Source organism: Lissotriton helveticus, chromosome 6 (assembly GCF_964261635.1).
Source record: "Lissotriton helveticus chromosome 6, aLisHel1.1, whole genome shotgun sequence".
NCBI classification, from domain to species: domain Eukaryota; kingdom Metazoa; phylum Chordata; class Amphibia; order Caudata; family Salamandridae; genus Lissotriton; species Lissotriton helveticus.
In genome coordinates this window covers 995,340,713-995,367,649 of record NC_136067.1, presented here as the reverse complement: position 1 = coordinate 995,367,649, position 26,937 = coordinate 995,340,713, and the positions used below count along the sequence as shown (strand labels likewise).

The 26,937-nt window shown below is 47.2% G+C and overlaps 2 protein-coding genes across 9 annotated transcripts in view; both read right to left on the bottom strand.

Moving 5' to 3' along the window:
• The window catches only part of PDE10A (phosphodiesterase 10A), a 1,305,213-nt gene that overhangs the window by 822,547 nt on the left and 455,729 nt on the right, over positions 1-26,937 (bottom strand). The window lies entirely within an intron of this gene.
• LOC144761339 (uncharacterized) lies at positions 7,584-23,773 on the bottom strand. Its single transcript, XM_078646772.1, has 2 exons — positions 23,654-23,773; positions 7,584-8,660 (listed from the first exon to the last, which is right to left on the bottom strand). Exons 1-2 carry the CDS (start codon positions 23,771-23,773, stop codon positions 7,584-7,586), a joined length of 1,197 nt encoding a protein of 398 aa, XP_078502898.1.

Sequence of the window (26,937 nt, the reverse complement as noted above, 5' to 3'; positions counted from 1 at the left end):
TCTTTGAATCGGTGACCCATTAGTCACATTATATTGACAGCATTTTCTTTACCTGGACGGACATCATGGAACAGTTCACAGAATTTCTCCAGGTAAGCCTCAGCCTGAATCACTGGGTAGCTCAATGGCCGATCAATTTTGGAAAAAGGCCAGGTGAGTCTCAGCCTGAATCACTGGGTAGCTCAATGGCTGATCAATTCTTGTTAGCAGAAGGACTGCTTTCAGTGAACGGAGGCGCTGAGTTCCTCTCGTCCGGGCGCGGTTGCTGACCGCGCCCGGACGAGAGGATCTCAGGCTGAGGCTTACCTGGCCTGCTTCCAAACTGTCTCCCACCTGCCTTGATAAAGACCCGCCGCGACCACCAACCGGGGCGCAACAGGGTCGAAACGTCGACGAACATCATAGGCCCAGAAATACCAGGATCCCGATACGAACATTAGGAATCCTTGGTTTAGAATCATTATCTGGCCAATGTGAATACTTGTATATATTTGTACATAAGAAATCAACTGCTTTGTATATTTTGTGATTCACTGAGCACCCTTCACAAAAAGTCACTTCACTGACAGTCACAACATGCATTGAATGTTATCTATGAATGAGTACAATTCGGATACTAAATGCTTGAACTTTATAATATAATCAATTGATCACACAATTTTAAGTCTTAGAGCATTCATTTCTCTAATGTCGGACTTGTATCAGAGAGCCTTTTTTGTTTGCATTTAATGACTTTCCTTCAAAGTAATTGTTCTGACCCAACAGAACCATTTTTTACTTAAACGGCAACAAGTGGCCTTCTTCCCGATCTTCATGGCGAAGGTTTTGCCTATGTTGATTTTCAGCCCAAGGTTTCGCATGTACAGAGCGAATTCATCCACCAGGCACTGCAGGGCAATGGGAGTAAGGGCCATTAACACAGCATCGCCGGCGTAAAATAATGCTGGTATTGCCAGAGTTCCCCTACACTGTTAATGTAGAGGTTAAATAAGAAGACTAGCCTCCAGTAATTCGTTCCAAGTCTCCTCCTTCAAGGTTATTTTCCATTGTTTAATGGCTGCTTTGTAGGCCAATCTACATTCCCGGACTTTCCTTACAGATCTAGGTTGTTCAGCTAGAGCAAATTTCTGTGAGCTTTTGTACATGCCGAGTCAAACCAGCCACACACGCTCACCTTTGGTGTTTTATGTTTAGCAAAAAGACCCTCCCCCACACCCTTTTTTATTTGATTAAATGCTAACATAAAATGATGCGACTGTGGTTTCATCTAAGCAGACTTCAAAGGACTCCCTCTCTTTTTGGATAAATTTTTTGACGAAATTAGATGGATTCACTAGCGACCAACTCAACGCATACCCATTGCGGCGAGAGATCACAATTTCCTATACTGCAGTAACTTTAGATGTGCCGCATGAGTGTCCGGCAAGATCAAAGTTCAAAGAGACACTTTGGGGAAAATGATCACTGAGCGATATGTCGTGCACAGTAAATTCCAAAATCAGTGTGGAGTAACTCCGAGGGAACAGTAGGAAATCTATCACACTAGTGTGCCCCCTTCCATTGTAGGTACACCTCACTGTAACCAGTGTACAAATTAAATCATCACAAAACCCCAAATTATGCTTAAAGATTAGCTCGTTTAGAGTATCCTCATACTCTGAATGGATAAAGTAGGTTGTCTCACAAAGGTCAGGAGATGTCATACCACAAGCCTTATTAGTTGTCACATGGCATGTGCGTATGCAAAAATCCCCGCCCCACAGGATAACGGTATCACAACAGTTAGGAGGAAAGGCCTTCCCTAGATCCTGATCCAGTAGGTGGAGAACTGTAATAATGTCCGGTGCACAGGCGTTGTTGTAAAAGTTGACAATAACTAGGGTAACCTGTGCAGAGATTACCAAAGACACAATTTGATTAAAAAATGAATATGCTACTTACCAGTATGCATCTATTCTTGGCATGTAGGGCTGCTGACATTCATATCTATAGCATAGATCGCCGCCTAGTGTTGGGTCCGGATGATTGCACATTGTGGTCCTGGAAGAGTCTTCGAAGTATCACGAGATAGGTGGCTCCTCCCCTGGACTACAGTGCGCATGGGCATCGACTCCATCCTCAGATTGTTTTTAGCCATTGCGGCAAAGATGGAGTGTAATAGCATAAGCGATGGCCATGCTTAAGAGTAAATGCAAGAAAGTCTGCAGCCGCTACAGGCGCCGGGGAGGAGGGCGGGCGATATGAATGTCAGCATCCCTACATGCCAAGAACAGATGCATACTGGTAAGTAGCATATTCAGTTCGAGGCATGTGGGCTGCTGAATTCATATCTATAGCATAGAATACATAGCAGTCCCTCCATTAACGGCGGCCGCCTGTGCCAGCTGCAGAAGTCTGAAAAAGTGTTTTAAGAACAGCCTGTCCTACAGCTGCCTGCTGTTTGGAGTGCACATCTACACAGTAATGTTTAGTAAATGTATGTGGTGTAGACCATGTGGCTGCTCTACAAATATCTTCCAAAGGAATATTACAGAGAAACGCCATGGAGGCCCCCAACTTGCGGGTGGAGTGGGCTCTGGGGGGGACCGTTAAAGTGCGCTTAGCCTTGTGATAGCAAATCTGAATACACTTAACGATCCACCTGGCGATCCCTGCTTTGGAAATGGGGTTGCCTTTGTGCTGGGCTGAGAAGGCAACAAAGAGCTGTTGTGTCTTTCTAAAGTCCTTGGTCCTATCAATGTAGTACATCAACGCTCTTTTGACATCAAGAGTGTGGAGCATTCTTTCTGCTACTGTCTCAGGGTTCTGAAAGAATGCGGGCAGTTCGATGGTTTGATTGACATGAAACTGCGAAACCACCTTAGGAAGGAATTCAGGGTTAGTGCGCAGCACAACCCTGTTGGAATGAATTTGAATAAATGGCTCTTGTACAGTGAGCGCCTGTAGCTCACTAACACGGCGTAGAGATGTAATGGCAATGAGAAAAGACACTTTCCATGTTAAGAACTGAATCTCACAGGAATGGAGAGGCTCAAAAGGTGGGCCCATAAACCTGGTGAGGACCACGTTGAGGTTCCACACAGGAGCTGGCGGGGTCCTGGGAGGGATGACCCGCTTCAGCCCTTCTAGGAAGGCTTTAATGGCAGGCACCCTGAAAACAGAGAGATGCTGCCTGTTTTGGAGATAAGCCGCTATAGCGGATAAGTGTATCCGAATGGAAGCATATGCCAGATTGCATTTGTAAAGATGTAACAAATAGCAGATGATATTAGAAATGGATGCATCTAGCGGGTTGATGTTGTGTTCAGCACAGTAAATGACAAACCGCTTCCATTTAGCTGCATAGCAAGCTCTGGTAGTGGGCTTTCTTGCCTCCCGGATGATGTCCATGCATTCAGGAGGCAAATGAAGGTAGCCAAATTCTAAGACCTCAGGAGCCAGATCGCCAGATTGAGCTGTTGCGGATCTGGGTGCTGGGTGGGAAATACACCCAGGAGGCTTATAGATTAGCCTTATTGAAGGAACCGCCCACTCTGAACGACAGCTTGATGGGCAGCTGTGTAGCCTATGAAACGTGGATGACCAGGGCACTTGATAAGGTAGCCCCCTGGACTAACAAACCTCCAGTTAGAGGCAGTAGAACGGCTCCATGGTTCACAGAGGAGCTTAAAACTGCTAAAGCTATCTGTAAAAAAATGAAGCGTGGTTGGCGCAAGGACTATGACCCAGAGAGAAAACAAATTTATAAAAACGAACTAACTAAATATTCAAAAATGATTAGAGCAGCAAAAGAGACATTTTTCAAGGACAGGATCACAGAGGCAATAAATCCAGTTAGGGAATTGTTTTCCATTTATAAGGAAATTACTGTTCCTAATAGGTTAGAAACTCAAGATATATTCTCGGATGATTTATGCAATGTTATCGCTGATTATTTTGTCAATAAAGTCGAACTTATTCATGCATCTTTCACCACTAAAACTGAGGAGAACATAATTCAGGCCAAGGAAGAAGAGTGTTTAAATTCTTCCCGCCAGCTGACTGGTTTTTATGTCCCTGATCGACAAAAATTGATAAGTATCGCTAATAGTGTAAAGTCGGGATCTCCTAATGATGCTGCCCCTCCTAAACGCTTCAATGACGTTTTAGAGGTATTAATCGACCACATTAGCCACCTCATTAACCTATCTTTCCACACCAACCAGGTACCTGAACCTTGGAAAAGAGCGCAGGTAATCCCACTGAAGAAGAAACCTAATATGCCTGTAACACAGCTCCAAAATCTCCGCCCCATCTCTCTGCTGCCCTACTGTATGAAGGTAGCAGAGAAAATTGTCAACACTCAACTGATGGACTATCTTGAGCAGGGCCAGTTTCTTCATTCTACCCAATCAGGGTTCAGAGCCCAATACTCAACGGAATCTGCCGTCCTGTATTCCACCGAGGTACTGCGTCAGATAGCAGATAAAGGTCAGACAGCGGCGTTGGTGTTATTAGACTTAAGTGCGGCATTTGATACCGTATCGCACACCACGCTGCTGACACGACTATCTGAGATTGGAGTCAAGGGCAACGCCTATGAATGGCTCAAGTCGTTCTTAGAGAAACGGAGCTTTCAAATCCACTGCCCCCCATTTAAATCGTCACCAAGACAGCTGAAGCATGGGGTTCCTCAGGGCTCCAGTTTGAGCCCTACATTGTTCAATCTGTACATGGAACCCCTTGCAAAGTTGGTGGAATCATTTGGCGTAGATATCATCACCTACACCGATGATACACAACTAATGATCACACTAACCCAGGGACATGATGAGACAGGGAGGAACTTTTCCGCCTGTCTCTCAGCTGTCACGAGTTGGATGAATAACAACTGTCTTCGTCTCAATGGGGACAAGACCGAAGTACTATTGGTGGGTAAAGCAACATCGGTGTGGTCTTCTGACTAGTGGCGGAGTGAATTAGGTTTGACTCCTAATCCTGCAGTCTGCTAAAAATTTGGGGATTCTGTTGGATAAGAACTTACTTTTGGAAAACAGATTGCCAAAGTCACCGGCAAGTGCTACGCTATTCTTAAAACCTTGCGTAAGGTTTTAGATCTTCTGCCCATCAACTCTAGGAAGTCCCTTGTCCATGCTCTAGTGACCGCTCACTTGGACTATGGCAATGCCCTTTTCATCGGCCTAAGTCAAAAATGTTTGGGGCAACTTCAAAGAGTGCAGAACATGGCTGCACGTCTGGTACTTAATCTCCCCAGGAGAGCTTCGGGGAAAAACGCTCTGGCCAAGTTACACTGGCTACCCATCAAAGAGCGCATTTTGTTCAAGACAATGTGCTTTGCCCATCGAATTGCACATGGGAAAGGCCCCCCCTACTTAAAAAGACTCCTAACTATCCACCGTCCCAAACGCAATCTGAGGTCCTTGGGCAGTATGCTGTTCACTGTCCCTCGTATCTTCAGAACCAGAATGGGTGGCCGCTCATTCCGCTATCTGGCAGCCACCCACTGGAATAAACTCCCCCTGAATCTGCGGATGGAGCCATCCGAAAGTCGCTTTCGACTTAAACTCAAAACTCACCTCTTCCCCAATCATTAGTAGAGGGCAGGGTGTGGCCGCATTGTGTTTTGCTGTTTTTATTGGCGTTCTCTATGGAACTCATCCACAGCGCGGGGACACACTATTTTAAGTGTAACCATGCGCTCTATAAATGATTTTATTATTATTATTATTATTTATTTGAATGTCGCCATGGTTCTGCGTCAAGAGCCTGGGTGTGAGGTGCAGCGTTTGATGCGGTACCACGGAGAGTTCTAGAAACGTGGTGTACCATGGTTGGCGTGCCCACGTTGGAGCAACCAGGATGAGTGTCATGGAGTGCTGCTTTAGCTTTCGTGCCACCAGCGGTATGGGAGGTGCTGGGGGAAAAGCGTACGCAAATCTGCCTGACCAGTTCATCCATATCGCATTGCCCTGCGACTGTGGGTGAGGGAACCTGGCGGCAAAGCTTTGGCATTTTGCGTTTTCGCTTGTGGCAAACAGGTCTATCTCTGGATGACCCCACTGCTGGAAGTACGGGCGGAGTACTGATGGATGTATCTCCCACTCGTGCATTTGGTGGCTGTACCTGCGGAGCAGATCCGCCATCTGATTGTCCTTACCCGGGAGGTGTTACCCCATGAGGAAGATGTTCCTCTGAATGGCCCACTTCCACATGCTCTGAGCCAGATGAGACAACTGTGGAGAGTATGTACCTCCCTGCTTTTGGATGTAGTATATGGCCGTCATGTTGTCCGTCCGGATCAACACGACTTTGTTGCACAGATGTACTTTGAAGGACTTGAGTGCCATGAAGATTGCCATCAGTTCTAGGTAGTTGATGTGCATCTTCTTTTGCTGCGTCGTCCATAGTCCCTGCACCGTGTAATGGAGCACATGAGCTCCCCATCCCTGGAGAGATGCGTCCGTTGTCAGGATAATCTGTGGCACAGGCTCTTGGAACGGTCGGCCCTTGCAAAGGTTGTGTGGAGTCCACCAATGCAGAGACTTGTATGCCCGACCGGTCACCAACACTAGGTCGTTCAACTGTCCTTGAGCCGGAGTCCACTGATGTGCCAAGCATTCTTGGAGCGGACGCATATGCAACCTTGCGTGCGGGACTATGAAGATGCAGGAGGCCATCATGCCTATCAACTGCATGAACACTCTCGCTGGAAGTGAGTGTTGCGATCTGAACTTTTGGATTAGCGACTGGATGTTGTCGATCCTCACTGAATTTGGCTGAGCCGTGGCTGCCATAGTATCTATCGTCGCGCCCAGATACTGCCGCACATGGGCTGGCTGAAGGTGCGACTTCGGATAGTTCAGTGAGAAGCCCAGACTGTGAAGAAGGTGAATGGTGTGGGACATATCGGCGGCGCACTGCTGGACTGACCTTGCCTGAACCAGCCAGTCGTCCAGATAAGGATAGACATGGAGGTTTTGCCTCCTGAGGTGCGCCGCCACTGTTGCCAGACATTTTGTGAACACTCTGGGGGCTGTGGTCACCCCGAAAGGAAGGACCTTGAATTGGTAACGCCGATTTTGAATGGTGAACCTGAGGTATTTCCTGTGGGAAGGATGGAGTGGGATGTGAAAGTAAGCATCCTTGAGGTCCAAGGTTGCGAGGAAGTCTCCCTGATTGAGCAAAGGAAGAACCTGCTGCAGTGTTAGCATGTGGAAGTGTTCTGAGAGAATGTACTGGTTTAGGGGCCTTAGGTCCAGAATAGGTCTGAGGGACCCGTCCTTCTTTGGGATTAAGAAGTACAGGGAATACACCCCTGTGCCTTCTTCCTCCACTGGCACGAGCTCTATTGCGCCTTTTTGCAGCATGACAAGAACCTCCTGCTGCAATAAGTGCAAATGCTCTGTGGACATAGGACGGTGTTTTCGTGGTATGTTGGGTGGAGTGGATGTTAGCTCCAAACAATAGCCGAACTGGATAAGTTTCCTGACCCACCTGTCTGTGGTGATGGATTTCCAGACTGGCAGGAACTGCTGGAGTCTCCCCCCGACAGGTGTTGGATGGTCGGGGGCAGTGACAGGGAGTCACTGTTTGCTGGGGGCGGAGGAACAGGAGTTGTTGTTGCCCCTGCCTCTGCCCTTGGCGCTGTTGCCGCGGTATCCTCCCCTACTTTGCTTGGTGTAAGAGGATTGCGCACCACCCTTGTTGAATTGTGTGTGCTGTGACATTTGGCCCCTGGAAACACCTCTACTGCCTGAGCGACGAAAAGTGCTCCCCCGAAACTGCTGGGACTGGAGTGCCCCCATGGACTTGGCAGTCTCGGTATCTTTCTTTATTTTTTCCAGGGTGGTATGCACCTCAGGACCAAATAATCTGGCAGGGTTTACCGGCTGGTTAAGGATGGTAGTTTGTATTTCCGGCTTAAACCCGGGGATCCTAAGCCATGCTTGACGTCTTAGCATCACACTGGTGTTTATCGCCCTGGCAGCAGTGTCCGCAACATCTAGTGCACATTTGATGGACGCGTTCGAGATGAGCTTCCCTTCTTGGATAAGCATCTCCCCTGCCTCTTTATATTGATCTGGTAGATGCTGCAACAGGGTCTCTAGAGTGTCGTAGTGTGCCCTGTCGTATCTAGCCAAGAGTGCCTGCGTGTTAGAGATACGCCAGATATTGGCCGCCTGAGCTGCTACTCTCTTTCCTGATGCCTCCAGCACTTTAGACTCTTTGTCTGGGGGAGGAGCTTCACCGGTGGTCTGCGAATTCGCCCTCTTGCGGGCATTAGAAACTACCAAAGAGTCCAATGGCAACTGGCCCTTGATGTAGGTAGGATCGCCAGGTGCCGGTCTGTATTTTTTCTCAATTCTAGGGTTGACTACCCTTGACCGTGTGGGTTCCTTAAAAATGTCCGCAGCATGCTTAAGGACCCCTTTCAGCATTGGAAGAGTTTTTACAGTTTTTTCAGCAGTTGAGAAAGTGTCAAAGAGGAAGTCCACCTCCACAGGGTCAGCATGCATTTCCACGTCGTGGTTTTTAGCTGCCCTCTCAATTAAGGCATTAAAGGCCGCAGAATCCTCAGTGGGAGAGGTCTTGACGTTGTACACCTGAGGGTCCTGGATGGTGTGCTGATCCCCTTGGTCACCTGCCCCACCCAATGAGTCCTGTTGTTCATCAGGCTCTGTGTTGGCAGGAAAATTGTATTCCTCGTCCTGTTCCCTGCATCCTCTCCATCAGAGTAAGTGGGTGAGGGTGTTGCAATTCTTGGAGTCTGAGGAACTATTGTTTCGACTAAGACCGGTGAATCTGGAGCAGGCCTTTTGCGCTTTAGAGGAATTGTGTATGACTCCAAAGGCTGCGATGCCATGATCTTCCGTTTATAAAGCGTAAGGTTCCCGGTGTCGGCATCGATGAAATGCTCCGACTGCTCTTCTAGTAAGGGTGGCCGATGCATCAAACTCCCAGCCGGGTGAGTTGGCTTCGACACCACAGAGTCCTTGGGCACCGAGCGCGGTGCGAAGACCTTTGGCGCCACCTTCGACGGCTTCGAAGTGTTTGGCGCCGGGACAGCTTGCTTCGGGGTGGAAGGTTTCTTTGGTTCCGACGCTGAAGCCTTGTCCCTAATTCGCTTGAGGGAGTCCGAGACCTGCTTCGTAAAGGAAGCAGACGGCTTCGTCGACCCGACTGTTGACCTCGGTCCACACCCAGGGGAAGACCCGAACGTAGATGACTTCGGCTTCTCCGATCGAGGCGTAGGAGCATCCTCCTTAGGGGCGCTACGATCTCTGTCCTTGGCCCCAGACGTTGACGCCGACAGTCTCGGAACAGCGGCCTGGACTACTGGCGTCGGGGTTCCGGCCTTCGATTCGACGCCTTTGCCTGAGTTCGGCTCGACGGCTTTTTTGGACTTCGGCTCAACGGCCTTGCTTGACTCCGAGTCGACGGCCTTCTTTGTTTTCGGCTCAACGACCTTGACCACCTTCGGCACCTTGACCGGGTCGACAGCTTTCTTCGGCTTCGATTGCCCCGACACCTCGGAAGACGATGGCGTCGATGGGGGAGCAGACGTCTTCGGTTTCGATGGCGCCTCGACCATTTTTGTTTTTGTCGACACCGATGGTTTCATTTTAGGTTTCGTTTTTGACAATGTGTCCGTGGCCGGGCCGTAAGGCGGGGCCGTGGATTCTGGTATAAGGTCTTGGGTAAGGCCATGTGGCGATCCCTCGACCTGAGCCTTTGTAATTGTTCGAACGGGGCATAGCTCCTTCTCTGAGCTATCTTCAACGGCCCCATAGGCCTCTTCGTCGTCTCCTACCTCGTCGATGACTTCTACGTCTAGGCCTTCGACATCCGCTTCGTAGTCGTATTCGATGTCCACTGTTGGAGGTGAAATCTGCATCTGAACCTGTTGTCCGTCTGCTTCATCGTCGTCGAAGATGTCCACCGGTGCCGGGGCCGAGCCTCGAGGCGTGCCACGCGCCAAATCGTTTTCTTTGAACGAAACGAAACCTGGAACAGGCCATACAGCTGGCTTCGTCGTGGTCCTGCGACAGGCACTTATTGCACACTGGATGGACGTCAATGTGGGGATACTTCGATCCGCACACGGGACACTTCTTGAACGGACTCCGTTCCATGCCGTCGAAAGTCTTGCTGCGTCGACTGGGCCTCGATCACCGAAGAGTCACACGACTCCCTGGATATCCGACTCGAACAGAGTTGGAACTGAACCGGGGACCGAACGCAAACAATACCGACGGATCGAAAAAGTTTATGTTTATTCCGAACTGGAGATAACGAAATTACATCCGAACCCAATGGCGGAAAAAAACAATCTGAGGATGGAGTCGATGTCCATGCGCACTGTAGTCCAGGCGAGGAGCCACCTATCTCGAGATACTTCGAAGACTCTTCCAGGACAACAATGTGCAATCATCCGGACCCAACACTAGGCGGCGATCTATGCTATAGATATGAATTCAGCAGCCCACATGCCTCGAACCTCTTGTTACAATCGCTGTGACACTTAAAGGAGCCAACATGATTGAGCCATAAATACACAAACTTCTTAAGTCCCTGTGATATGGAACACCTTTGGAGTATTTCCCTCGTCAGCCCATATAGGATAGTGGGTTATTGAGATTTTTTTTGTATTTCTTCTAGATCCTAATTATCAAAGGGTACCTGAACCAATGTATTTGATTTAAAGGGATAGAGGATATCAATAATCATCCCTGGTTGTAGAGCAGAGACACACGTTTAGCCATTTTCAGGTAAAAAATAAAAACTTTTATCTGTTGTCGCGTTTCATGATCACTGGATTATTCATTAGGAATCTATATGATATTCAGCCATTTCTTTTGGCTTTGTAGAAACAGCCACTGGGCCAGTAACCTTGTATGCCATAGATGTGTGATAGTGTGACTCCCTCACAACAATCAGCTTGAACCAGAGGAGTCTACTTTCACCTTTCGTCTTCAAGGTGGGAAATATGTCGCCCAAACCACCCTGAGGGTTTGTTCTGCGGTTAGTGAGGTTACTAATCATTGGATCATATTTTATGTTGTCTTGCAGATTTTATAATATCAGCTCTGGTTTTAATCATCCAGCAGGATCTTTTTAGAGTCCATTAATCAGGTTCCGGTTATTAGTATACTTACATAGAGGAGAGCTTTCCTACCTTATTGGATTATACAAGCATTTAGTGATGTTGCTCAAATATTTTAGAAGTGGAGCATTTGGGGTATAGACAATCAGTGAATGCTTATTATTTTTTCGCAACACTATAGAATTAAACTAGCAGTCAAGGAATAATAAGTCTTTGACCCCTACCTCCCAAAAAGCATACGCTCAGGGATATAGGAGTATTCATCATTGCCTTATTAAAGGTGAGGTTTTGCTCTCAACATAAGTGTATACTATTCTAGGCCATTCAAACGGAGATGGCCTAAGTAATCATTGAGGTGTGTGTTGACCTGAATGAGAACAGTGGGAAGAGTGACATATATACCTGGATAATCATGAGATAGTAGAATTTGTGTTTTCTCTCTCTCCACGTTGGAGGTAACATTAGCCCTGTAATGAATAATTGTTAGGAGGCTATTCCAGTAGGATGAGATATATGGCTTTAGTATAAACTTGTGCAACATCGGTTGTAATGGATGTATAAATTGTACATAAATGAACATGATGTGTTAGGTTGTCTTATATGTTAGGATAACTTACTTGAATTTGTGATTATAAATGTATTTTTATTCTTTACTGATGGTTACTTGTGCTTCTATTTTGACAGGTCTTTAACTGATTACATATGTATAATTTTTATATATATTGTATTGAGAGTCAACAAAAGTCTTTGTCTTGAAAAAGATGGCGATATAAGATTCGATCTAAACGTGTTGACGCTCCATTGAAAAGTACACAATCTGTCAAGTGGCTAGACAAATGAGTATTTTATGAATTGAATAATACCTGGTATTAGCCCTGAAAGTTTTTCCTTACGGATGTGTATGCTACGTATGACATAGGGTTGTATGTCTTGTGATATGCACTCTCTGTTTTATTTTAAATTTTTTCATATTGGTACCTAACATATAGTGCTGTTAGGTTTATTTTTATGTGTTGTCAGAATTGTTTGTTGAACAATAATGCTATCATGTACTATGATACTTTAGGATCATTTGTGTATTTTAACTGTTTTTTAACCAATACATCGTTTTTGTACTTGATTGCATCTGATGTTGTCAGGATTATCTATTGGGAATATATGGTCTCACTTCCAATGAATACAGGTGGTATGCGTGATTAAGAATGAGTGGAACAGATTGACCTAAGTGGTGATTTTTTCTCCAAAGGATAAAACTTCTGTGATACTTTGGTATATTACCCTATTCCTTTGGATGTAAGGGGGTCCCTCTTTATTTTTGAGTAACTCTGGGGGAACAGTAGGAAATCTATCACACTATTGCCCCCCCCCTTCCATTGTAAGTACACTTCACTGTAACCGGTGTGCAAATTATATCATTACAAAACCCCAAATTATGCTTACAGATTAACTCGTTTAGAGTACCCCCATACTCTGAATGGATTAAGTGGGTTGTCTCACAAAGGTCAGGAGATGTCATACCACAAGCCTTATTAGTTGTCACAGGACGTGTGCGTATGTTAAAATTCCTGCCCCACAGGATAATGGGATCACAACAGTTAGGAGGAAAGGCCTTCTCTAGGTCGTGATCTAGTAGGTGGAGAACTGTAATAATGTCCGATGCACAGGCGTTGTTGTAAAAGTTGACAATAACTAGAGTAACATGTGCAGAGATTACCAAAGACACAATTTGATTAAAAAAACTCTTTTTACAATCGCTGTGACACTTAAAGGAGCCAACATGTTTCAGACATAAATACACAAACCCCCTTTCGGTCGCCCATGCTTGGACTATCGCTGGACTGTGAAATGTTTGAAAACCATTGAGATGTATAGGCCCAACTGTCCACGTCTCCTGTAAACAAAGAATATTATATTTGGACGTGAAGACTACCCACTCGTTCATGGTATATTTGTGGCGTAAACCGGTGACATTCCAATAAAGTACATTAAGGGCTGTGGCAGGAGTACGAACCTCGGTATCTACTAACAGCAAAGGCGGAGGATAACACTTCGAGATTTCTAAATGTACCATCGCCTCATTTGTCTCTGCTTGTGAGCCCTTCTCATGCAGTATGGCAAACTCTGGGCCAAATTGATTCTCCCTGTATGTTTCCACTGTTTTGTTTTTTAAAAAAATCTTTCTATTGAAAATTAAAGAAACAAACAAGGCAATAAACATGATACAGTAGGATATCCGTCCGAATGAGGAAGGAGAAAAGCAATACAGGTAGGTACACAAACACCAGGGTGGGGGAGCAGGGGAGAGAAGATCTCCAGACAAATATATACAATACAATACAAGGAATGGTAGGTCAGGGGGAAAGTGGAACTTCAGGAATGTCTACAAGAGGAGGAGTGCAAATGTCTCCACGGTAAATGGTCCAATGGCCCCAGATCTTACCCCATTTCCTGGGTCGCGCTCGTGCAACATAGACCGTCTACTCTCTAAACATGCACCAATCCATGTTTTTCATCCATGCCTCGACCATGGGTGGCCTCTGAGAACCCCACAACTGCGCAATATCTCTCTTAGCTACCATATTTCCCAGGGTCGCCCATTGCATCTGCATTACATCATAGTCATTTGGTTCCCAGACATTCAGGAGACACCGTCTGGCCTCGGGCAGCAAGGCAACACCGGTAGCCTCCTCCATCTTATTGTGTATCCCAGTCCAAAATGCAGCCACTTCAGGACATTCCCAAATTCTATGCAGAAACGTCCCAAGCAGCCCACAACCACGCTTGTACAGACCATCCTCTGAGTAACCCATTCTAACCAAACGGGGGCCAGTCACATAAATTCTATGCAGGATTTTAAGCTGAACCAAACTGAGACGGGCCGAAATCGCGATCTCTTTAGGAGAAGAGACCGCAGGCTGCCAGTCCTCATCATCTAATTCAAGGCCATCTCGGGTCCATACGTCCCGGAGCTGCACCAACAAATCAGTCCTATCGTTAATCAGTTTTTTGTAAATCAATGAGATAGAATACTGGATGGTCATGTGCCGGATAGTACTATCTTCAAGCGGAGAGGACTCCGGAATCTCCACACCCTTAGGGAAAACAGACTGCAAGGCATGGTGGACCTGAGCATACCGAAAATATTCTCTATCACTCAGTTGGAACTCAGTCTTCAACTCCTCAAAGGTTTTAATCTTACCCTTAGCCCAGAGGTCACTCACTTTACTAATGCCAATCATATCCCATTTCTCAAAGCCTTACGTCGTCCACAAGTTACCCAGCCTCTCGGAAGCAAAAAGCAGGGTCGCTCGGGTCAGTTGATTCTTCCAACCCATCGCAGTAATTGCACAATTCCATACCCGTACCACAATCTTTGTGGGCCCCGAGAGGTGCCCCCCCAGCCACTCTCGAATAAAGCGCCCTATAGTAATTGCCCCCCGGCAATAACCACTTGTCCATTGCAAACGCGGGGTTCGATTTGGAACCATACAGACGGTGATTAATGGTCCCCAATTGAGACGCCCAGTAATATCTTTTGATGTCAGGGAGAGCGATACCACCATCATACCATGGAAGCTTCAGCTTGGCGAGGGCGATGCGCGATCGCACATCCCAGATCAACTTCCTCTGGAGACCCTCCACCGCCCGAAAATAGCTCGCGGGAACTATGTCAAAGGCATTCTTATCTGAGGGCCAGATTTACGTTCTACCAACTGACGCGCCAACTCTGCTCGGCGACCTTTAGACGTCTGGTGGTACCCAGATTTAGGAAATCACGTCTAGGTGGTCAGTCTCTGGCTGCTAGAGATGCCACCTTGTGGAACCACCTACCAGACCTATTAAGACATACCGCTGAGCTGGCCATCTTTAAAAAACTCTTAAAAACACACCTGTTTTAACAAGTAGTTTAATTCCTCAGCTCTATTTGCCATTGTTTCTCCCACGCGCCAGGACAGTCTTGACTAACAGTGCGCGCTACAAATCCAGTTATAACATAACATAACATTCTGAAGAGCGTACAGAAAGCGTGGCAACGACATCATCTTAAAGAGTGCCGCACGGCCGAGCGGCGAAAGCGGCAGCCTGCGCCAGCCCACCACGTCAAGTTTCAACCGGTTTAATGGAGGGAGCAAATTCTGTTGGTATCGGACAACCGGTTTCAACGATACATAAACCCCAAGATACTTAAAACCCGTCTGTGTAATCTGAATGGGACAACCGCGCGGCAAATGGGCGACATCTCCCGAGAGAACGTATATGTAAGCTTTAGTCCAGTTAATAACCTCCTACCAAAAGAGGTAAGGACATCAAACAAAACAATTAACGATTTCCGGGGTGACGTCAAGTACAACAGTATATCGTCCACATAAAGTGAGATACGATCTTCAAAGTCTGGGGCCCACTGAATACCCCTCATCGACGGTTCCCATCTAATCCAGGCAGCAAGGGGCTCAAGAGCTAGGGCAAACAGGAGCGGCGACAATGGACAACCCTGTCGTGTACCTCTCCCAAGAACGAAAGGGTCAGAGACCCGACCGTTAACCACAATCTGCACCAATGGGTCCTCATAGAGGAGTCTCACCCAGCCAATGAAGCCAGGACCGAAACCAAACTTAGTAAGTACGGCCCACAAATACGACCACTCCACAGTATTAAAAACCATCGTGGCATCCAAGGAAGCCAAGATGGCCGGCTCACGCAATGACGCAGTCCTCGCGAGGACACCATGCAAACGTCGCAGATTCAGGGCCCTATCTCGATGTGGGATGAAACCGGATTGATCCGGATGAATTAAATCACTAATCACCTTTATTATACGGTTGGCCAATAATTTAGCAAGAATCTTGGGTTCCGCGTTAAGGAGTGATATCGGCCTATCAGAAGCACAACGGTCCCTTGGTTTCCCTTCCTTATGTATTACCACAATGGTCGCAAGACGCTGATCACGGGGAAGGGAGCCCCTATCTCGTGATTCTAGGAACATGTCACGAAGATACGGTGCCATTTTGTCGGGGCGTAATTTATAAGTTCAATGGGGAGACCATTAGGACCCATCGCCTTCCCCGAACGGATAGCAAGCGCCACCTCATCAGCGGTTATTACTGCATCCATCAACTCTCTATCCGAATCAGACAAACTGGGCAATAAAATGTCGTGCAATAATAAATGGGAATCTTCCTCCGGTCTATCGGATACGCGGGAGTATACTTCCTGGAAATGCTCCGCAAAACACTGGACTATCTCCTCGGGTTCAGTCACACGCGTACCATTCACTCTCTCAATCACAGGAACCACACGACTCGCCCTCTCTTTCCTATCCAACCATGCTATCAATTTACCCGCTTTATCCCCGACATCATCGACAATCGGCCCTGCTGTTCCCTGCTCATGACTTTCGCAGCATCCGTCACCAAATCCCTGTACTCGAGTTGTTTACGACGTAAAACATGCATCTTCCCACAGGTGACGCCCAGTTTCAAATCATGCTCCAGTGCGGCAATCTCTGTCTCAAGGCTAACCACCTCCTCATTCTTACTCTTCTTAGCGCCAGCAATCAACGACAACGCCTGACCTCGGATAACCGTCTTAAAAGCTTCCCAGAGCGGTACCGCCGAAGATACCGATCCCTCATTTTCAACAAAATACTGGTCAAGGGATTTGACCAAGGAAGCGCGAGTCTTAGGGTTACGGAGATACCATGGATTAATCGGGGCTACTCGCCCCTCTGCACCCAGACGCGACTCCATCCGAAGCCACAGTGGAGAATGATCGGATATTCCCCGAGCCAGATGTAGAACCTCAGTAACAGAGGGGGTCTGCGCAGCTGGCACCAAGACGTAATCAATCCTGGAAAGGCTACCGTGTGCACCCGAGTGGAATGTGTATTGGTTCTGGGCCGGATGTAGCAATCGCTAACAGTTCACCAACCCCAGTGTATCTATGAAGCCGCTAAGCCAATTCTGTGACCCTGTGAGGTCCCTGGGCGGGTGTCAATCTTCCCTACCAGAGACAACCGAGTTAAAATCTCTGCCCATGACCAGAGTCCCCTCAGGAAGTCCCAATACAACACGCCCCAAGTCCGCAAAAGTGGTCGACTGTAATCCCGGGGGAACGTAAACAGAGAGCAGGGATACAGTTCTACCCTCCCACCTTCCAGTGAGAGCTATGTAGCGCCCCCTATCATCCAGGACTGTTGCGTTTATTTCCAAGGGGAGAGAACTCCTAACTAGGATACCAACCCCTCTAGATCCAGAGGAGAACCCCGCATGGGCAACCAGACGATACCCTTTACGGTTCATTGCAGGACAGGTGTTACCGATCAAATGTGTTTCCTGCAACAATACCACATCAGGGGAAAGTCGTTTCAACAGTTGTAACAACCCCTCGCTTTATCCTGTCCCCCAACCCATTCACATTCCAACTCATTAGTCTCAATCCCCTACCCCCATCCCGAAAGTGAAAGTACGTCCAACCCCCCTCGGAGCTCAGCATCCAAATCAAATGATAGAACAATACGTTGCCTTGTACAAAAACAAAACACACCCAAATGAACACCCCCCCACCCCCCAAGCCAGAAACCCGTTACAGACCCCCCCACCCTGCACCCCTGCGTAAGACTAAATAGCCACCCCAACTTGCAGTGTGCCTGTCGCCCTAACATCGAACTAGTCTACAAAAAGAACCCCAGAGGAGGAAAGAGTCCCACCAAGCGCCCCTCTGCTCCTGGGTATGACAGAGCAATTCACACAATAAAAGTCATCGAACCGCAGCCAGGGCTATCAGCAAAGTTCAGAGGCCGGAAACCATGCTCCTATTCCTGCTCCATCAGGCCGCCCTCCGCTCCTCCAGAATGCTCCTCCCAGCCACGTTGGTGAGGCAAAGTATCAAGCCAGTCTCTCACCGCCTCTGGATGATCAAAGAAATATGACCGTTCCTCTAATACAATGCGCAACTTAGCTGGAAAAAGCATTGCGTATTTCAGCCCCATCTCCCTCAGTCGTCGTTTAACACCCAGAAATCCTAGTCTTTGCTTTTGGACAGTCTGTGTAAAGTTCGGGTAGAAACTTACAGTGTTTTCGTATTTCATGGGTCCACCCACCCGCGAGGCCTGCAGGATAGCGTCTCTATCCCTGAAGTGAAAGATTCTGGCGATGATGGGCCTCGGCGGAGCACCCAGCTTCAGTTTACCACCCAGCACTCTGTGGGAGCGTTCAACTTCAAAGAACTTGCTCAGTCCTTTCGGTGCTAGGTGCTTAATTATAAGATCTTCAACAAAAAGATCTGCCGCCGGATCCTCCGACTTTTCAGGGACCCCAATAATGCCTACATTGTTACGCCGGGCCCTACCTTCAAAGTCCTCCAACTGGCGGGCAAAAAGATCACCGGAGGTTCGCAGGTTACGTCGGACACATCACCCGTTAGGCTGGAAGTCTTAAGATCCAAAGATTTGACCTTCTCATTAGTTTATGATAAATCCGTGCGGATTAAATTGACATTGACCGAAACAGTGTCCAGCTTGTGGGCGAGAGTCTCAAATTGTTGGCTGATAGAGGCCTTCATCCCGTCAAGGGCGCCCATGACATCTTGCAAAGTCAATTCCGCCGATGAGGCAGGGTCCTCCCCAGTGCCTTCCAGAGATTTACCCGGACCACTGGGGGATCCTTATGACTGGGCATAGCGATCCATGTTGTTCACTTGGGTATAACCACCTCGCCGAGTGATCTTGGACTTTTGCTTGTCTCCATCAGGTCTGGTCGCCATCACGGACAAAGAGACCCCCAGAAGCAGTGGGCACCGAGAGAAGATGGCCGCTCTGAAAATCCCAGACAAACCATCAACGGCAATCAGAGGGTACAGACCGTCTGGGCCCAGCATACACACTCAGGATAGGACTTATGAGCGCCACACAGTCCAATGGCTCTCTGCTCGCAGAGGTACACTTCCTGACGGTATCAGACTGGAGCCTCAAAAGCGAAAGTGAAAGTCCAAATCAATACGACAGTCCGTGTCCCCTCAGGCCGCCGTTGTTCAACTTCTGCCCGGGCACCATGCCAACTCGAGCCCCGGGCGACACCGAGGGGCAGGCCGAACTATTCAAATCACTGTTATTCCGGTTCCTGAAGTCCAATTCAAATTTGGACAACGGTTGCTGCCTCAGCCATGGCTCGTCTTCAATAACCCGTCAACGTAATCAGGATATTTATCAGGATAGATGCGGGAGGTTGCGAGTTTCTCGGGAGCCCTGTGCTCACGCGGCCATCTTGGTTGCGCGCAAAGCTCCTCCTCTCCACTGTTTTTTTTTAGTCAATCAACACCATTTAATGTGGAGAGGCAATCAAATCTGTTTTGGGTTTCAATGGGGTGTTGGAGGTCTAGACGAAACCCCTGGTGATGTGGGCCTACTGGGAGAGACAGCTGTTCATGATGGGCCGGGGGTTGATAGAAAAAGCCAAGTGGTAAAACCATAATCTGCTTAAGTGCGAGAGAGGGGAGACTGGCTCTCTCAAGAATAAGATCCACCAAGTTGGGAGAAGTGAATGAGAGCACAACACAGTCACCCTCTAATGTTTTTCTTCCTATTCCCACCCAACTAACCCTCCTAATCATTTTCAAGTCAGCAAAGAGTGCCCCCCGAGCCCTACCCTTGCATTTAACCAGTTTAGGGATTTGTTCCCAAGAGATTCCCATGACTCAGGTGCATAGTTAGTACGAGTCGGGACGTTTGCTAAAATTACTACATAGGGTGTGGCGGTGGGCGGGAGCTCTAAACAATCCATTTTTGTTACCAGAAATGTGCGCCTGGAGTCAGCGGTAGATAGGTCTGTGCGAGTAGGAATGTGAGAGGCCTATATGGAAAGATGGGGCCATCGCTAGACCAGAGTCAAGAAGGTGAGGGTTTAGGAGGGAGAAGGGGACCACCCTGTGACAGGTTGGTGTTTAAGTCAGCTTTAATCATGTCCCCTGGCCTGCCACCCAGGGTACGATAGGGTTGACTATCAGACCATCATAGACTAGGATTTGACTTGCTCCTGGGTTGGTTATGAGGAAAGGAACATCAGAGGCGATTTATGCTTTGAACTACCCCTGTGAATTGCTTTTTTGCATAATGATAAAATTTTAGTGAAATGCTGCTGTTTTAACCTGTTTTAAATGGAACTTATGTAGAAACGAAATTCCGCTTACCTGCACTGTAAAAACTTCTATTTCACCCGCTGCCAGAGCGGGGCTTAAAGCCTTAATCTCTTCCTCAGCGCCATCTTGGCTGAGGACTCTTGCCACTTTTCGGGCGCCATATTTGTGAGCGCTCTAGTGGGGAGGCTGCTTGCCTATTTAAATCGGGCAATGCAAGCGTGTAGCGCGCGCGCTGGAGGCGCGCCAGAGGCAAGCCCGTCTGCGCCCGTCCGCGCCTCGGACGCGCCCAGCACCAGCCATGCTGCCCGTTTTGGCGGCGAACAAAGACGTGTGACATACTCTAGGGAACAACTGGTGGAACTAGGTAAGAGGGAATATATAAACCCTATTCACCCGCTGCCCATAAAGAACTGTGCGAGTAAAACCCTTACCTGCGGTCTGAATAATAGTCGGTCGCTAGTCAAACACCATGTGGAGGTGTCAGTTATGTTTGATGACCTGAACCTGGACGTACGGTTTCTAACAGAAACATGGATTAGCACTGAAGTTATGGTTGAAGTAGGTTTTGCTTGTCCCACTGGCTATAAAATCCTGCACAACCAGAGAATAGCGGGTAGAGGAGGAGGGGTGGGAATGATTTTTAAGGAAGTTTTGAACTTTGTAGCCTTGAAAATTGATGAGGTTACGGGGATAGAACTCTTGGGCTTTGCATTGCAGGAACCCAGAGGCAGCCTGCTCACAGGAATGGTATGTTATAGACCCCCAGGGAGTGCCACTCAATACCAATCATTTCTAGATATTATCAATAATCTATCATTAGAACACTCTAGAATGATCATATTGTGAGATTTTAATCTGTGGGAGAATGGGAGTCTGAACAGCCATCTGAGAGATTTGAATCACACCTGCGCGAATCTCAATCTTCAACAATTGGTAAAACACCCCACCCATCAGGGAGGACATATTCTTGACTTGGTGTTCGCTAGTCAACTTGAAACTGAAGTATTAAACATAATTCCACAAAACTGGATGGATCATTATTTAATTCATTTTAATATCTTGCTACCTTGTCCTGTGGATACCTCTAAATGCTCAGCAACCTACCGGAGAGGAAGGGAGTGGGCGAAATTAGGTAAGAATAGTGCCCACCCAACCCTCCCTAATGAAATTCTTTTTGATCCAACCACTACAGTAGAGGAGAATTATAACACCTACTGGAAATAAATAACTGACGCGTTGGATCAGTTAATGCCTGTAAAGAAGCTAAAAAATAGAGACAAAACTACAGCACCCTGGTATAACGATGAATGGAGACAGACTCGCCTAATATGCAAGAAGGCAGAGAGGAAAATGGAGAAGGAAGTACCTAGAGCTGGATAAGCAAGAACTGAGATTAGCGCAAATTAAATATAAGGAGCTTATTCAAGAGTGCAAGGCTAATTTCTATGCTAACTCTATTTCACAAGCATCTAATGGTACCAAAGCACTCTTTAGGATCGTTAAGGACCTTTCTGCCCCAACTTGCTTGAGTAACAAAGTGGTGGCTTCGCAGAAAGTGTGCGATGAGATTGCTTTCCATTTTTCTGATAAAGTGGCTAAAATTGTCGGTGCTTTCCAAGCCAATGACAATGGTGACCAGGATAATCCCACACAGGCGGTGGATGAGGGTATGCGGCAGCTAACCACTCTGGATCGCTTTCAGACCTTTACTGATCTCTCATTTAACTTATTGGCGCATAGTGTGTCCTCAGGCTCTCCCCTTCACCCTTTGCCCCAGAAAGCCTGGAAGACCTTCGGCCAAAAGACCTTCCCTTGGCTGCGGCAGATATGTAATCATCCTTGGAAGAAGGCGCAGTTCCAGCGGGATGGAAGCAGGCGGTGGTGACACCCCTGATTAAGAAGACCTCTCTGGATCCGACAATTTCAGCAAGTTTTAGACCGATTTCTTTCCTCCCTTTCCCAATTAAAATCCTGAAAAAGGGTGTAAGCAAGACTATCTTGCTTTCTGGAAGATAATCAACTACTGGATAAGGACCAATTTGGGTTCCGACCGGGCCATGGGACTGAGTCAGCTCTAGCCACCATGCTGGACAACTTACGTATGCATGCCGACAACGGGAATGCCACTGTTATGGTGCTTCTCGATATGTCGGCTGCATTCGACACAGTGAGCCACTCAGTCCTAGTGGAAAGGCTGGAGAAGATTGGGGTGAAGGGACGGTCTCTGCAGTGGCTGCGGTCCTACCTGGCAGGGAGGCAGCAGGTGGTAACTTTGGCACCGTTCTCATCCTGCAAATCCCCGGTAGTTCATGGGGTACCGCAGGGCTCTGCTATCAGCCCTATTCTATTCAATATTTACTTGCAGCCTCTGTTTCCCATCATTAAATCGTTCAGGGTTGACCTGGTCAACTATGCGTACGATACACAACTGGCGTTTTCCATGGAAGGAAAAATGCAGTCTCCATGGATACCTTTCAGGCGTGTATGTGTCAGACTGCAGGATGGCTTCGGAGAAACTCCCTGAAGTTTAATGGGGGGAAAACTGAGGTGATGTGCTGTTCCCCGGCGAAGCTGCTTGTACACATACTTAGGGAGTTTAGGCTCACCCCCGAGGAGGAACCTCTGGTTCCTGTCAGTACGGTGCGTAACTTGGGGGTTCTGATAGACGAGAACCTCCAGATGGAAATCGCAGGCAAACAAGACAGCCAGGGTTTGCTTCACTTTGATGCGGATGCTGCGTCAGAAATTACCAATACTACCGAAGCACCACAATAAATCTTTCAGGGGCTGTAGAGAGTCCAGTCTGCAGCGGCAAAATTGGTGTTAAATAGGCAATGCAGTTCCTCTACTACTCTTGCTTTGAGAGACCTCCATTGGTTGCCTATCAAGGAAAGGGCTTACTTTAAATCACTCTGCTCGGTGCATAGAGAAGTACACGATCTGGGCCCAGTTACACTACAGGAAATGTTTTCCTGGTACCTCCCCAAGAGGCAGCTGCGCTCTTGTAGCGCAAGTCTGCTGGTAATTCCCAGATTTAAGCGGTCTGGGATATGGGGGGGGGGCGGTCCTTTAGCGTGGCTGCTGCTCATCTCTGGAACGAGCTACCTCAGAGTATTAGGCAAATCAATTCTCTGATTGAGTTCAGAAGTAGCCTGAACACCTGGCTCTTCCCCAAGGCGTGATCCCCCCTCCTTCAGTTTATTTGATCTTCCGCATGACAGTCTTTTTGGGTCTGAGCGCCAGGAAACCCGTAGGGTGGCAGCAGCGCTATATAGGAATATTTTACATTACATTACATTGATTTGTACTTCGGGTGTTAGGGATGGAATTAGTACAAGAATTGGATTCCGCACAGACCCTATTAACTGTGCTTTGTTGGGAGTGATGGTGGTTTGCCGGCATTGGCCGATTATTTACCTGCAAGTTTAGGTGGGAGAGGATGTTCTTCTCTATCCCTTTTAGTTGCTCAGTTAGTAAACTAAAAGTGACCCTTACTGATTCAGAAATGGATTGAACTAGGGCAAACATGATGTGCATGTTCTACCCCTGGTTTCTTTGCTTATTCGGTAAAGGGTTGCTTATGAGTGTTCTTAGACCATTGGTTACTCCAACCTACTCTTCCATCTTCGCTAGGTGCATGTAGCGAGACTGACAGGGCAGTAGAAGGGTTTTAAATAGTTTGTTAGGGGGTTGGTTAGCCAGTTGAATATCTGGAAAAACAGTACAAAACGATTTTTCAGGGCGCTTTCTATCTACCCTCTTCCCAGCCACCTGTGGATTAACAGCGCAGTCAGAACTGGGGCTAGTATTGAGATGATCACTGATATTTGTAGCGACGTCGGTAGGGGTTAGGCCCGGTATAATGTTAGTGCAGGATGTTAAGGACTCCTCCACACTCAATTTGTTTCTCCAAAACCCCCATTGCACCTGTGATATAATTTAGAGTGGAAGAGGGAGGGTGTGCAGAACTCTGCGTTTTAGCAGCCCCGCTTGGATGTTTCCTCTTACTCATGCCCAGGGATAAAGACAGAGCCAAGTTGGGTGTAATAGCAACAATTAGGATAGTGTTTCCAATCAGTATGAGTCGGAAAAACCAATCAGGAAAGAAAAATGTCTTTGAGCCCCCTCACTCACCAGAGTTTCTCCATACCAAACTAGGAGCAACAATAAAATATTTGCCCACTAGCAAGGTATTTTTAACTTACTTTGGCCGACTCACTACACTTTTGCACTACACAGTCTTCCACTAAAGTGCTCCTAGGCAAATATCGCTAGTCGCAGTACGCCTCAGTTCGTAGAGAGCGGAGATGGCCCCTATGATGAAGCATGTCACCATGGGGGAAACCCTGGTGAGTGAGGTGACTCAAGAAAGAAATATTTCTTTCCTGATTGCTTTTTCCGACTCATAGTGATTGGAAACACTATCCTTGTTCTTCGGCTAGGTTCTTTACCCGACACTTCGGGTTTCAGGTTCAGTATTGATTGAGGAGGATGAACCTAGCTTTAACCTTTCCCCCCCCCCTCATTTTCTGTTGTGATTATATATAGCGCACAGCTGTGGGAGGATCCCCATTCCACCATCACCGTGACATGATACACCGCACACGCACACACAACCAAAAAATACCCTTGCAACATGACTGAAATAACTGGTCTCACCTACTCGGAAGAAGAGGTGGATAGAATTATTGCGTCCATGCTACCACTGGCAGTGACACCCAACAGAGACACAAATAAAGCAAGCCAATGTTGGGATGATTTGACGGAATTGAAACGAAACCAAATCAAAACATTAGTCCATGGTATTATGATGACTGAATATTTGAGAGCCAATATCGCCCCACAAGGGTTGATTGTGCAGAATGAACCTTTCCTTTTTTAACAGGATAAAAACTTCAAAAAGGATTGGTCGCTAATCTCCTGGCACTGTACCAGGGATTGGCTAGTGCCAATTATAAAAACTGAAGAAGAACTATTTCCGCTTCAATGATGAGTTTTTCGCCCAAATCAAGGGTACGGCCTTGGGATGTCCCTATGCGCCGGAGATGGCCATACTGTTTATGGCGGAATATGAAAACAAGTTCATGGAGAATAACAACCCTTTCAAAAAACATATAAAGCAGTGGCTTAGGTACATCGATGACGTGTGGCTCCTGTGGCAGGGGAGCCACACTGACCTGCTTGAATTTCACCAATGGTTAAACCATAAACATCCGGACATTAAGTTCTCGATGGAACACAGTAATTTGAAAATGACATTTCTGGATGTTGAAATAAGCTGTAACGATGGTGTTTTAAAATCTTCTCTCTTCAAAAAGAAGACAGATAGAAACACCATCCTTCATCATCGGAGTGCCCATCCCAGAAATCTGCGAACCAATCTTCCCTACGGGCAGCTTCTTCGCATTCGAAGAAACTGCACCGAGATAACCGATTATGACCGACATGCACAGAAATTTTGCGATGAGATGACCAACAGGGGTTACCCCGCCAAATTACTGAAACATGCACGCAAGAGGGCACGATTTACACCAAGGGAGTGTCTCTTTGAACGCAAAATTAAACAGGATTCAGACAAACTTGTCTGCATAACTACGTTCGGTCCCCATGCTCACCAAGTACGACAAACCATACTTAAAAATTGGCATTTGTTGGAAGACTTAGAATGTCCATTTCCAAAACCCATTTTTGCCTTTAAAAAGAACAGAAGTATTGGGCAACATATGGTACGGGCAGATGTAAGAATAGAAAAACCAAAACATGATCTGCTCTCAGTATGGGGCATGAAACGGGTAGTGGGCCATCACAGGTGTGGTAACTGCGTCTCGTGTGAATCAACAATCGAGGGCAGTGAATTCATGCACCGGGGGACCCGATGGAGAAATGAAAGTTTCAGTAATTGTAAGACCAGGAATGTGGTCTACGCAATTACGTGTAGTTGCGACAAGCTCTACATAGGGAAAACGAACCAACAGATTAACACTCGCATCACACAACACCGATCACGGATCAAAACCAAAGTGGTATCGGCACCGATGGTTCAACATTTTATTGAACAGGGTCATTCAGAGACAGATTTCAAATGGACGGTCCTATATACAATAGGGCATATGAAAACAGTCCAGGATGTGGATGATGTTCTTCTCAGAAAAGAAGCTTACTTAATCCTACGATTCAATAGTTTTCAAACTGGATTGAATTCCATGTCGGAAATCTCCAGGCTTTAAAAACCCTGATTTACACATATCTAAATCCAAAATTATATCCCAATGCGTGCTCCCAACTATGAACTAAGTATATGTCCCAGCCCTGTGAAATCTTGTGACATATTTCAGAACCTTATCGTTTTGAACTTTGCACCCTGGGTAATGATACAACAGAACCCCTTGAGTTTTATTTATAGCAGCCTCACGCACGTCCTAAAAAGTGCAAGTGGACTACATGTCCCAGAAATCCGTGAACCATGTGACAAATTAAATAGTCACTCCTCTCGTAAACATGGCGCGCTGACGGATTGCCATTCTGAGAGATGGAGGCGGATTGAACAGAGTGTTCCAGGTAGGTGCTCCTCGCACGTGAAATAGTGTGCACGTTTTGGAAACAGTGCCAAAAAGCGGCTTGCTAACTGCACGCTCGTTTTTTGTTTTGGCAGAGAACTAAATGTGAGCGGACCCGGACGCTGCGTCGGGAGGCTTTTGTTG

Coding starts and splice junctions, on each gene's coding strand:
- LOC144761339 (XM_078646772.1), bottom strand. CDS start 23,773: ATGCACATCATGTTTGCCCTAGTTCAATCCATTTCTGAATCAGTAAGG. Junction 8,661..23,653: donor TCTCCCACCTAAACTTGCAG/GTAAATAATCGG, acceptor GATGAACAACAG/GACTCATTGGGTGGGGCAGG.